The sequence below is a fragment of the Oryctolagus cuniculus genome, chromosome 16, assembly GCF_051225735.1.
Source record: "Oryctolagus cuniculus isolate XC-2025 breed Fujian yellow rabbit chromosome 16, ASM5122573v1, whole genome shotgun sequence".
Classification (NCBI taxonomy): domain Eukaryota; kingdom Metazoa; phylum Chordata; class Mammalia; order Lagomorpha; family Leporidae; genus Oryctolagus; species Oryctolagus cuniculus.
The window spans coordinates 58,135,388-58,149,054 of NC_142882.1; the positions used below are offsets into that span (position 1 = coordinate 58,135,388).

Sequence of the window (13,667 nt, forward strand, 5' to 3'; positions counted from 1 at the left end):
CACTTAGCTGCTGCTTCTCTGCCCCTTCGGCATCTTTACCACAGTAGCAGAATTTTTTAAAAGTAACCATCATTTATTGTAACTCATGTATCTGTAGGCCAGCAGGGCTTGGCTGATCTAGGCTTAGCTCCACAGGGTAACTCCCCTCCCTACAGATGTGGGGACAGTGAGAGTGATTGCTTCATTTTTCTTAAATGCATGCATTAGATTGGGCTTATACATCATCATTTTTATTTTTAATGACTTTTTCTATTCGTTTGAAAGGCTGAGATAGAGAGGGAGAGACAGAGGCCTTCCATCCACAGGTTCTCTCCCCCGAATGGCCGTAATGACTGGACCTGGACCAGACCAAAGGCAGGGCTGGGAGCTTCCTCTAAATCTCCCACATGGGTGCAAGGCCATCCTCTGCTGCCTTCCCAGGCTCACCAGCAGGGAGCTGGATTGGCAGTGGAGCCGCCAGGACCTAAACTGGCACCTTTTTACATGAGATGCTGGTGCTGCAGGCGTAGCTTAACCTGCTGTGCCACAGCACTTAGCCCTGGTAGCAGAAATTTTACCCATTAAAAAGTCATGATAGTTTAGAGAAGGTAGGAGTGTGCATCTGAGCCTGCTGTGGTTATTCAGGTTAGCATGTTTTCTGGAGAAATTTTTCTTAATAGCTAGTCCCATATGTATTTTCCACAAGCAAATGGGGAGTCTTCTCAGTTTAGACTCCAGACCTTCTATTGTGTATAATGCATCACATAACCATCAGACTTCTTAGCTTATGGCTTATGGAGCTTGGTTATATTTCCCTTCTGGTGGTTGTGGTAGTGGTGTGTTAGAAGCAATTTTACCTTTAAACTGAATTGGAAGAAAAGGTGCATTGTATTCCCATAAGCAATGCTTTGAGCCCTACTAACTGTGGTTGCAACTAGCAGTAATTAGAATTTCCCATTTTGTCTTTAATTGTGCCACTTTTGCCTCTGTTAAACTCACGCTAATGATATATTCATTTATGCATCCATTTAGATATTTATTGGATGTTAACTGCATGCTTGGGCAGAATGGAATATATAGAAGAAGAGCATCAATTTCTGCTCCACAGATACTATCACATTCAGGAGATGTACATGTAAGAAATGCTCTCATTGTTACAGCAAATGAAAATTATCAGTAAAAGGAATATACAAGGACATTTTGGTTTTGAGTTTTCTTAAAGGTTTCATTGAGGTAGAATTGATCTGGGCTTGAAGGAATAGAAGTAGATTTTTTACCATGAAGAGAAAAACAGTCTTTGCTTAATCAGGAGCAGATGCAGAGAGGTGTGAAGGACATGCTGTTGGAGGGAAATACACCAGATTTGTAGAAGGATAATGACGATAGGTGACTGAAAAGCCCCATGTGGGAAGGATGGCCTGCATGTGTGCAGTGATGCGAAAGAGCATCAAGAGCGGCACTGGGAGGGGCTCCAGCAGCTTAAGAACTGGAAGAGCTGAGTCCTGTCACTTTGTGTTTCTCTCCGTTTGTTCTCTAAGTGAACAATTTAAACCAAGAGAGTGTGCCAGCTCCTATTACTATGCTTTATTTCCATTACTGAAGATAGGAAATGGCAGCTACTGTTTTTTTATTGTCGTTAGACGACGTATTCCTTGGTAGAGCAGAGGGAGGCCACCTGCTCTAAGTCTCCTGGACACATTCCTCTGTCATTCATTGCTGTCACATTCTGTGCCTGTATACCTCAGGAATACCTAAGCCTCTGATCCTTTCCTTCTAGAGATCCTTTAACTTAGAGTGCCTGGCTGAGATCACACAGCATAGATGTTTGTTTTAAGGGCAGTAAAAGAAAGGGAACAAGGAGCATCGGCTTCAGGTAGAGAACATGGATAATCGGTGAAGGGGAAGGGGTGGAATATTTGATTTATGAAAAAGGTTAACATAGAAGAGACTGACATCTGTCTAGCCAGCACAATGTAGTACTTGGTCATTTTTCTTTGTTTTTGGATCATGGTGTTGGTGAGAGGATATCTTCTTTCTCTGTTGTCTTCTTCACCGTCAGGGAGTTCTTGTAACTAAGCAAGTTGTGTTTTGATGACCACTTGGAGTGGTAGAATGATGACTTGAAGTGCCAATCCTAAAGTAGCATCTGGAGCTTTCATATTCTGTCAGCTCCAGCAGATTCTTCTTGTAGAAGTGATTTTTCTACCATTAAAAGCCCCTCAAATCTCACCTTTATTTTTCTTGCCAATAAATGTCTTCAGCAGACTCAAGTTTAGGGTCATCTTTTTTGCTTGTTATTGGTCCCTAGGAAGAAAACAATTAGAAATACTGAGAAGGGTTGGACCACTGGAGATATAAAGAAGAACCTTTTGGCCTTAGTCATCAGCAGTGGAAAAGTATTCACATTTATTATGTTGAAGATGTTTAAAGTAGCTTTGATGTAGCAGGTATGTCTCGTTTAGTTGTTGGGGAAAATTTTCCTTTAGTTGGTGGGAGTCTGGATTTTATTATTGAAGAGTACCTATTTTTTGGTTGGTACTGTTTTAAGACTAAGTGCATTGTCTGAAAATTGAGAAGGGGAAACTTGGTAAATGATAGCCATTGTTTACTAACTACCTATTGTACTTCATGCCCTTCGTATACATTGTAGTCTTTATCCTCACCAGGGTGCCAGTGTAAGTACTGAGAAGTCAGGCCTGGGGGCTTGCAGTGCCCAGATCACAAAAGCTTATCATGGAACTGGGATATTTGTAACCAGGTCTTTAGGACTCAAAATCCATATTTTCACTAGACTGCAAAGGCTAAAAAGTAGGTAAAAGTATAAATACATAATTGCCACATTGTCTTGGTGGAAATATGTATGAAGAAATACAAAGGGAAGGAATGATTAAGTCTGCTTTGGGGTGGAGCGTTTAGAGAGAGACTTCCAGAGAAGGGTGACACTTCAGCAGGATCTTGGTGATAGTCTAAGGGATCCTTAGGGACAGGTTTTTGGTGCAGGGGTTCAGATGCCCACATCTCTTTCGAAGTGCCTGGCTTAGGTTCTAGCTCTGCTCCCAGCGTTGGCTTGACCCAGACCTAATGTTGCAAGCATTTGGGAATGAACACCTTTCTCTCTAGAAATATGTAAGTAAATACAGCTCTTTAGGGTAGAAGAGGGAAGAGAGATGACACTGGTTTCATTATTGCTGCATATGCTTAAAAGAGAAGATGATGATCAGGCTCATCTCTGCTGTTGACTGCCAGTATACCGACAGGATCACGTTGCTCCCATCCCAGTGTTAGGTCAGTCCCATTTTCACATTGTGAACATTTGTAATATTTATATACTGTGTTGTAGAGATAATCTCTACAGTGTTTACATTCATTCTTTCTTTTTCTTTAGATAGCATATTTTTATTTACATATATTTCTGCAATTAAAGAGAATCATGTTGTGTGTACTATGTATGGATATTAATATAATTACTTAACCACAGCTTGATCATTTCTGAATTGTCTTTTGATTCAACTCTGGTTGAATCTTGAGTCCTTGAATATTTGCAGATATAGACTTCTTGTGCTCCCTCTCCCCATGAGTTCTGAAGAACCCTGCATTTATTCCGCCCTGTGTCACACAAGTAACATCTGTTATTCTGTGGACACCTCCTAGACTTTCTTCCCTCCTTCCTTTCCTTCTGTCCTCTACTCTCTAGTCACTTCTGGACCTGTCACAGTTACTGTATGTGGACTTCCCTTCAAATTTGTTTCCAAGAGGAATTTGGTTTTGTTTCCTTGTTTTGGTGAAGTGGAAGCTTCTTGAGACTGTATAAGAAGGGAGGTTTTGATGCCTTGTGTGTCTGGGAAAAAATATCAAGTGTGAATATGTAATACTCTGGTTATGTACTCTAAGTGAAATAAGTTTTCTTTCAGAATTTTGGAATAAATGTTACATTGGTTTTATAGCTTCAAGTGCTGTTGAGCAGAAAAATGCCATTCTGATTCTGAAACAGTTGATTCTAGACTCTCCAAAGATATTAATGTCATGAAAGATGAAAGAAAGTCCAGGGAGATATTTTGATGTTTCACTTTGCTCTTCTTTTCATTTTGGAAAACTTGTAGCCTTTATTCTCTATCCTAAATGCCCTGTTACCTCAGAGTAACAGACTTTGGTGTAACTATTTCTTTTAACTTGTTTTACTTATGTTCTTCCAGTCCATATATTCGTGAACTTCAGTTTGGGAAAATATATTATTTCTTTGATAGTTTCTTCTGTTTTCTGAATTCTGTGTTTATAATTGGTTGGATATTAGACCACCTGGAACAATCCTATGATTAATCTATTTTATTTGACTTGTGGTTCTACTTCCTGGGAGATTTAAAAGGCTATGTAGAGTAATGGTTAAGGAGTTAGGTTTCTAGAGCCAGAATTCTGGTTTTGTCAGTTTCTAGCTATACAACCTTATTATACAAGTTAAATTCAAAAGATGTAAATACATGCACGTTAATTCATCCAATGTGCTGAGATAGTTTTCTGGTACATAGTAGATGTTAATTTTCTTATTTAACATCATTATTACTTCAAGTTAATATCCCAACTGGCTATTTGAACTTTTAATTTCTACCAAATTTTATTTTTTAAGAGTTTTCTTCTGGTTTGCTGTTACTGTTTGATAGCCTCCTGTTTTTGTTTGATGGATGCAGTATCATCTTCAGTTACTGGGCTAATTGAGGACATTTGGAAAAAGCCTCTAACATAGAAGATGGAAGCCAAAACAAATAAGTAGAAACAAAATCAGATAAATAAAAAGAACAAAAATTCCAAATAGATAGAAATCTTTAGTAATTAATAAGATTTGTGATAATTATAGAATGGCAGAGGTTATGTTGAAATTTTCTTGTTTCCTGCATTGACTTTTATCATGGTCTCTGTGTCTGTGTATTTTTTTTTTTTTTTTTTTTTGACAGGCAGAGTTAGACTGTGAGAGAGAGAGAGAGACAGAGAGAAAGGTCTTCCTTTTCTGTTGGTCACCCCCTTAATGGCTGCTGCGGCCGGCGCGCTGCACCTATCCGAAGCCAGGAGCCAAGTGCTTCCTCCTGGTCTCCCATGCGGGTGCAGGGACCCAAGGACTTGGGCCATCCTCCACTGCACTCCCGGGCCACAGCAGAGAGCTGGACTGGAAGAGGAGCAACCGGGACAGAACCTGGCGCCCCGACTGGGACTAGAACCCGGGGTACCGGCGCCGCGGAGGGTTAGCCTAGTGAGCTGCGGCACCGGCTGTGTATTTGTTTTGATACCTGTCATAGATATTGGAGACTTTCTCCAGATTTGCTCATGGTTAAGTTCAAATTGGTAAGTATACTCATACATCGTGCATGTCATGTGCTCAGTGCATCACGTCCGTGATCACATAGTGTCATTTTGTCCTTTTGTGATATTAAGTTTGAATATTTGTTTAAGGTGACATCAGCCAGTATTTTCATTGTAGAAGTACCCTTTTCTGTTAATTACGTGATCTTGGGTTGAAGCTTTCAGAATATGTCATTATCTACGTGCACTTTTGTCTTCTTTTTTAAATTTAGTATATTATAGTCTACAATGTCATTACTCATTTTGATTCACAGATTGTCCAAATTTGGCCAACAGGAGCCCTTTGAAGCCGACTCATGTTTATGAGTGTGTCCGTGACCATTTCTTAGGCTTGCAAGCTATCCTGGACTCACCTTATACTTTCCTTGCTCCAAACCTAGAATCAGCCATTTCTCTAACGAGTTGTGCTTTATTTGCTTGGGGGGATGATACTCGGAGATCTAAGATCTGGGCAGCTTCCTGCTACTGGAGTGTCATTGCTTCTAGGCCCTTTCAGTGGAGGGAGGTATGTGTTTCTTTCTGGCTATTTATTTTATACGTAGTTATGTTAATGTGTTTCTTTTTATATCAACTTTAGGTAGGCATTTTCCCCTCATCCTTGTTGATTTATTTTTGAGTCTGTAAATTAACATTGTTCAAAAATCAAATTTATTAAAAGGATTATCTTCTTCCCTGTGTGTTACAACACATTATCTGTGTGAAAGCTGCAGCTCAAGTTTATCCTTTCTAGTTTTCTTGCTGTGATAGCCACATATACCTGCATCCTTGTTTACTCTTCTTTCTTGCACGGCAGCCAACACAGTGTATGCACTGAAGATTGTCCTTTGAACCTTGATAGAATCTGCATATTGCTGCAGAGATACTCCTCATTTCTATCTTTCTTCTTATTTTTTTTTTAAAGATTTATTTGAAAGGCAGAATTACAGGGAGAGACAGAGATCTTCCCATCTGTTGGTTCACTCCTCAAATGGCCACAGCGGCTGGAGCTGGGCCCGTCCAAAGCCAGGAGCTTCCTCTGGGTCACCTATGTAGGTGCAGGGGCCCAGCACTTGGGCTGCCATCCACTGCTTTTCTAGGTGTATTAGCAGGGAGCTAGATTGGAAGTGGTATAGCTGGGCCTCAAACCAGTGTCTGTATGGAATGCTGGTGCCTCAGGCAGTGACCACCCACTGTGCCACAGTGCTGACCCCCTCATTTCTTCTTCATGGCTGCACAGTACTCCATTGTGTAGGTGATGCTTCTTGGGTCATTCTCCAGATCTCTCGTATGTGGTCACTTAAATGATTTCCTATATTGTGCTATTTCAAATAATGCCACAGTAAGTGTGTGTGTGGGTGTGGGTGTGGGTGTGGGTGTTGCTGAGAACATAGCTTCAGGAGAGTTTCTTGTACTTGATCAGAAGAGAAATGTATAGCTTGGTGAGATACTGCCAAATCACTCTTCCATAAAGAAAACTGTACCATATCAGCAGTGTTGAAATTACCTGTTTGCCCACCACTTAAGATGTGTTCTTAAGCGTTTTAGTCTTTGTGGACTTGGGATGAGAAACTGTCATTGGTGAGATGGAGTAGAGCCTAGGGAGGGAGAACAGCCTATTTGTATGAGCACTTCCTGGCTTTCTAGTTGAACACAGTAAACTAAACAGAGATTTCTCTCTCCTTTCTCCTATAGCCATTAAAACAGGAATAAAGAAATACAAAGAAAGGGGTGTTAGGCATAGTGGTTAAGACGCTACTTGGGATGGCTGCATCCTTTATCAAAGTGCTTGGCTTTGAGTCCAGCTCTGAGCCCTTTTATACCTTCCTGCTGAGGCACACTCTTGGAGGCAATGGGTGATGGCTCCAACTAGTTGGCTTCTGCAGATCCTGACTGAGTTCCTGGCTCTTGGCTTCCACTGGCTCAGCCTCAGCTATTGTGAACACTTGGGGGAATGAAAGGGGTAGGAGTAGACTGGATTGATCTCTCTCTCTCCCTCTCTACCTTTCAAATAAAACATTTTTTAAAAAAGAAAATATAAAGAAATTGAAGGGTTCTTTTATTCAAACACTACAGTTTTAAATTATGGATCGTTTGCATATTACTTGGGGAAAATGTCTCTTTTAGAACTTTTGCCCATTTTTTTCCTAGTAGTATTTGGTTTTATTTTCCTCAATTGTAAGAATACTTTATAAATGATGTTATCCTTGTGTTTTTTATATATATATATATAAAATTTATTTATTTATTTATTTATTTATTTATTTATTTATTTTTACTTATTTGAAAGGCAGTGTTACAAAGAGAGGAGGAGAGGAGGAGGGACAGAGAGAGAGAGAGATCTTCCATCTGCTGGTTCGCTTCCCAGATGGCTGCAAAGGCTGGTGTGGGCCAGACTGAAGTCAGGAGCCTGGGGCTTCTTCCAGGTCTCACATGGGTGTAGGGAACTAAGCACTTGGGCCATCTTCTGCTGCTTTCCCAGGCACATTGCAGGGAGCTGGATTGGAAATAGGGCAGCTGGATCTTGAACTGGTGCCAATATTGGATGCTGACGTTGCAGGCGGAGACTTAACCTACTACACCACAGCACCAGCCCATGTTTTTTATATGTCTGCCAAATGTTTAAAATTTCCCTTTTAAATTTATGTCTTGTATGTTTTTCCATGAAATTTTTTTTTCCCTTTTGTTTCGTGATGCTTAAGAAACAGGCCCTAAAATGCTGATGGAAAGCTTTATGTGCAAGGTTAGGCGAGGATCTTGGTGCTTCGTGCTGTGTGATCTTATGGTTTAAGAGAAGAATCTATATCCTCTTGTGGAGATGGGTCTAGAGATGGAGGCTGTGTAGAGGGACTTTTTTTTTTTTTTTTTTTTAAAGAGATTTATTTACTTATTTGAAAGAGTTACAGAGAGAATGAGAGGCAGAGAGAGAAGTCTTCCATCTGTTGGTTCATTCCCCACCTGGCCACAACGGCCAGAGCTGCGCCGATCCAAAGCCAGGAGCTTCTTCCGGGTCTCCCACACAGGTGCAGGGGCCCAAGGACTTGAGTCATCCTCTACTGCTTTCCCAGGTCACAGCAGAGAGCTGGATCGGAAGTGGAGTAGCTGCGACTTGAACCTGCACCCTTATGGGATGCTGGCACTTCTGGTGGCGGCATTACCTGCTACACCACAATGCCAGCCCTGGGACCTTTTTGATATATAGATTTTTAATGATTCCCATTGGCTTTCTTGCCCATTGCCCTGCCTGGTGTCCTCTGTTCTGAACCTTCTCTGGTTCTTTTTCTACAGTAAACCTCCATTTGCTCTAGTGTCAGTTGTGTGACAGTACGTCATGGACTGGGACTCTGGGGGTCTGGTTTTTCTTCAGTCTTTGAATCCATCTTGACTTTAGTCTCATGCATCACCATTGTCTTGGGCATCCGTGGAATTGTAGGTTCCTAAGTCCTAGGAGTATTAGGTAGTGAGAATTGGCTTAACTTTTGTTAGCACTTAGTCTGTTTTCTCAGTCTTGTTAATTTCATCTGTTTTCTTCTCATTAGCTGCTGCCACTTCTCAAACTCTTCTTTATGTCATTTTTATTTTATTATTTTAGTGGGAGAGAGAAGTGCCTCTGTTTAATTCACTTTATTTAACTAGAAAACCATGTGGTTCCTTATTCATAATGTATTTTTTTCTTCTTGGGCTGTGCTTTGTGGGGAGTTGAGTGGCACTCAGCTTTTTAGGGTCACAGTGTTGCACTGTGTTTGAGGATTCTAGGTTTGAGGATGCTAGGACTCAGATGATTCTGCTTAGTGGCTAAAAAATTGACTGGCTGGTTCCCTCTTGTATACCCTGTTTAACTCCAGGGATGCAAGTTTTTCAAGTTCCAAGGAAATTTGATACTGAAATCTGGCTTCGCTTGAAATTTCTTGATCTTCTTCCTGGTTAATCAAATTTTACTGTATGGGGTAGTCTGTGTTTGGTGATTATAGTCATCTGTAGTTTCATTTTGGATGAATCATCTTTCCTTTTTCATTTTGGTAGTTTTCAAGAAATTGAAGTAAAGATGCTTTTATTCCTTTATTTTAAAATGCATTTGATACAGTTTGAAAGATAAGCATTCAAAATCATATATTTCATTTAGGAAGTTCTATACCTGGGTAAGTCACCCTGCCAAAACCTTCCTGCCGATTCTTGACTCATTTGATTGCAGTGAGTTTTGCGTCCCAGCCAAGGGAGCACTGTTCCTGTGCGAGTACACCTGTGCAGGGCTGGAGACCAGCCAAAGCAGGCTCAGTGCTTCTGCTGCTCTCCACACATCTGCTTCCTGCTTTGTGAACCACTTTCCTGTGCTTGCCTGTGCTGTGGTTTCTGTTCTCTGCTAAGTTCAGCTTACACCTGAGCCATCATAGATACGCCAGTCTCTTTACCAACATAGGACCATTCTGCTTCAGCTTTTACTAACTAGCCAGTCTAGTCTGCTGCTGTTTCTTAGTCATATTTTCAAGAAAAACTGATTGGCCCAGCACATCTTTGTGTTCCACTTTTGCTTTGTACCTAGCCTGGGTCAGGTGTCCAGCAGTGTTCACGCTGCTGTGGAAGGGGGCAGGGGAGGAACAGTGGGATCCAGGGAAACCAGGCACTCCTGTAGATGAGCACTGGCTGAGCAGCAAGGGAGCCAGGGCTGGACGGCTCCCTTCAGTGAGAGGGCTGCAGAGAGCGAAATACAAAGCCATCTGTCCTCGGCTATGCCAGTTTACTTTCAGTGGAGTACTTCATGCAGATGCTTAATACTGCAGATTGAACATTGCCGGAAACGAGCTAAAGTGTCAAAATTAACAACAGAGTCTGCCCTGGTTTGATGCTGTTTTCTATTGCATTGTGACTTAAGTAGCCTGGTGTGGCAGAGACTGCTAAAGAAGATATTAGGATCTTAGATTCTAGACCTGTTTTTGCTGTTGGGAAAGGCTTTACATTCCTCATAAGATAAATTTTTGAAAGATTGATGAACTAGAATAGTTTCTAACCTTATGTCAAGCTATAAAATCTTATTTCTCAAAGTGTACTATACTAAATCTGGGGATGTAATTTCCTAAAGAGTAGTCAGAAAAATTAAGCTGTTATATAAAAATCATAAGTTTAAGGTGACATACAAAATTAGAAATAAGTGGGGAATTAGTGGATTAGTACTCATTAGAAGGTGATTTGGGAGTTTAACATTGTTAGATTATACCTTCCTCAATTGAATTTGTTTTATTTGAAGATGGGATTGATGTTTATGAACGAATGAAAAGTCAGGTATTATAGTCACAGACTCTCCCCAGTTTGAGTTGCAAAATATGTCACTGTAAGTTTAATATTGGAGTTTGAAGTTTGTTTGCTCATCCATGATCTTTAAAGATCACAGATGGATATTCAGAATGCTCAAGTAACCTGTGTTTTCTTTACCATTTAGGATTTAAGTGCCCTGTATGCTCAAAATTTGTACCATCAGATGAAATGGATTTGCATCTTGTGATGTGCTTAACAAAGCCAAGAATAACCTATAATGGTAAGTCTGATGCTTTAAAATAATATTAAGTTAGAATTTCCTTACGTTTTATGAATTTTATGTTTCAAGTGTAATTTGAAAGTCAGGAAAGACTGTTTCTTCTGTCTTTACTACTCCATTAAAGCAATGGTTCTCAACTTTTGGTCTCAGGACTCCTTTATACTTTAAAAAAATTATTGAGGACTTCAAAGAGTTTTTGTTTATCTAATAGCTAGCTTTGTCATATTAGAAATTAAGATTTTATCGATTCATTTAAAACCAGATATATTGACATGTTTTAAATGAAAATTGAGTAAATTTTCTAAGGCAAAACATTTAATGACAGGAGTAGCATTGTCTTATATTTTACAAAGTTTTTACTGTCTGGCTTGATGACAAGGAATTCTCACCTCTGTTTCTGCTTTCTGTTTGTTGTAATATGCATGGCATGTGTCGTCTAGAATGGGAATGAAAAAAGCAAATGATGTCTCAGCAGTATTATGAAAAGAGTTTGTAACTCTTTAAGGAAAAGGATCTCAAAGACTCCCCTACCTCCCCTATTCCACAAGATTCTTTGGACCACACTTTGAGAACTACTGCATTGAAATACAGCCTTTTAGTTTAGACCTGAATAAAAATAATGCTGGTGATTGTCGTTTTCAAAAATAAGCGCATGTGGTTGAAAATGCAACTTTTTTCTTTTTGTCTAAGAGTATATAGGAAATGAAGGGTACGTATTTAGGAAGAGAGAAAGTAAAGGTTTATTCAGTAAATATAGTAGATGGATGATGGGGGAAAAGTCAAGAAATGAAGAGAGACCCAAGTTCTGTGGAAGCTTCCGTATTTCTCTGTGTTTCTTCCTGTAGACAAATTGTATATTTCAGGTTGTGAGCCCTGGAGCCTTACTGGTGTGTGTGTTAGATCTGTCTGTCCCATTCTTTCCTGACCAGAGTCTAGATGTTCAAGACCCCTGGGGAAGTTTTCAGTGTAGTACTCTCAGTACACTTTGGAATAGACTTGGGAAAAACAAAGTGAAAAAATTCTCTCATGACTAATACATAGAATAAAATAAAGGAAAAATGTAAGGTTTGCAAAGAATTTTATAAGCAGAGAACAGATTTCAAAAGCTTAAGAGAAATTTCAGATTTTTTAGATGTAAAATTTGATTTGAAATAAAATGAATAGGAAGAGAATCAGTAAAAAAATGATGCCAATTGAAAGATTGAATTAATTCACCAGATACCATTTGAACACCTGTTACATATTTAGGTGTTGTGTTACAGTATACTAATAATCACTGATTTCTTTGAGCTGAGATTTATTGATTAAAGAAAGGTAATAGGGGCCGGCACTGTGGCACAGTGGGTTAATGCCCTGGCCCGAAGTGCCGGCATCCCATATGAGCACTGGTTCGAGACCTGGCTGCTCTACTTCCAATCCAGCTCTCTGCTGTGGCCTGGGAAAGCAATAAAGATGGCCCAAGTCTTTGGGCCCCTGCATCCATATGGGAGATCTGGAAGAAGCTCCTGGCTCCTGGTTTCGGATCGGCGCAGCTCCTGCCATTGTGGCCAATTGGGAAGTGAACCATGGGATGGAAGACCTACCTACCCCTCCCTCCCTCCCTCCCTCTCTCTCTCTCTCTCTCTCTCTCTCTCCCCCCCTCCCCCTCTCCCCCCTCCCTCCCTCCCACTCCTCTCTCTCTGTAATTCTGACTTTCGAATAAATAAATAAATCTTTAAAAAAAAAAGAAAGGAGGGTATTAAATGAAAATATAATGCTTTCTTAATTGGAGTTTTATCCTCTAGTAACAGAATCATAGAGAAAGGTGGAATTTAACATTGAAATGTGCATGTTACTGTGGCTAACATTTTACAGAATGATTTAGGAATCTTATGCACACACACACGCACTATAGTCTTTTTGGTCACACTGTTAGAGCACGTTCCCCATTCATTTGCCAATGAATATGTGAAAATGCCATGTAGCAATTATGTCAATACAGTGTCTTTACGGTGTCCTTAAATCTTAAGCCTCTGGCCTTGAATTTTTAAAATGCACATATATTTCCTTTGATGTTGTAATATAGCAATTTTTTTTATCATATTCTGTCCAGTTACTTTTTGTGTAACATAATCTAGAATACAGTCTTAGGTGTTTTTGACAATTTTTTAATTTCCTGATTTAACTTTGCTTAAGCCACTAAACTTTTCTGTTAATCACTTGTTTGATGTCTTAAAGAATCAGTATATAATCTGCTTGGAGATGCTGTAAACCAGATTGAAATTTTAAATTTGATAGCATTCCAGTTCAGAAATTAGAGATCTTCCATCCATTAGTTCACTCTCTAAATGTTCTCAACAACCAGGACTGGGAAGTACTTGTGCCATCATCTGCTGCCTTCGGAGTCATGTTTTAGCAAGAAGCTGGGTTGGAAATGTAGTAGAGCCAGGACTCAAACTGGTACTCTGATATGGGGTGTACATGTCCCAAGTGGTAGTTTAATCTGCTGTGCCACAATGCTGGCTCCCTAGACTCTGATCTTTTAAATATATGTTAACTGTCTATAAACATTCACAATTAGAAACAAAAATAACTTCATAAAAATTATATCTAGTTTTTGAAGTTTTAAAAGTAAGCCCTTTGGTACCAGTGGTGCTAAGTTACCAGTAGATTAAGCTGCTGCCTGCTGTGCCAGCATTCCATATGAGTGCTGATTCAAGTCCCAGCTGTTCCACTTTGGATCCAACTCCCAGCTAATGCACCTGGGAAAGCAGCAGAAGATGGTCCAAGTGCTTGGGCCCCTGCCACCCATGTTAGAGATCTGGGTGGAGTTCCAGGCTCCTCGCTTCAGTCT

General features: G+C 40.1%; 1 protein-coding gene across 3 annotated transcripts in view; it reads left to right on the forward strand.

The window, feature by feature from the left end:
- ZNRF2 (zinc and ring finger 2) overlaps nt 1–13,667 on the forward strand; it is a 98,223-nt gene that overhangs the window by 34,759 nt on the left and 49,797 nt on the right. For all 3 annotated transcript variants that reach the window (XR_016223002.1, XM_070059696.2, XM_070059697.2), the window contains exon 2: nt 10,739–10,834. Coding sequence is in view for 2 of the 3 variants with exons in the window: in XM_070059696.2 (XP_069915797.1) it covers nt 10,739–10,834 (96 nt within the window). In the remaining variant the exon portion in view is untranslated. The remainder of the gene's footprint in view (nt 1–10,738; nt 10,835–13,667) is intronic.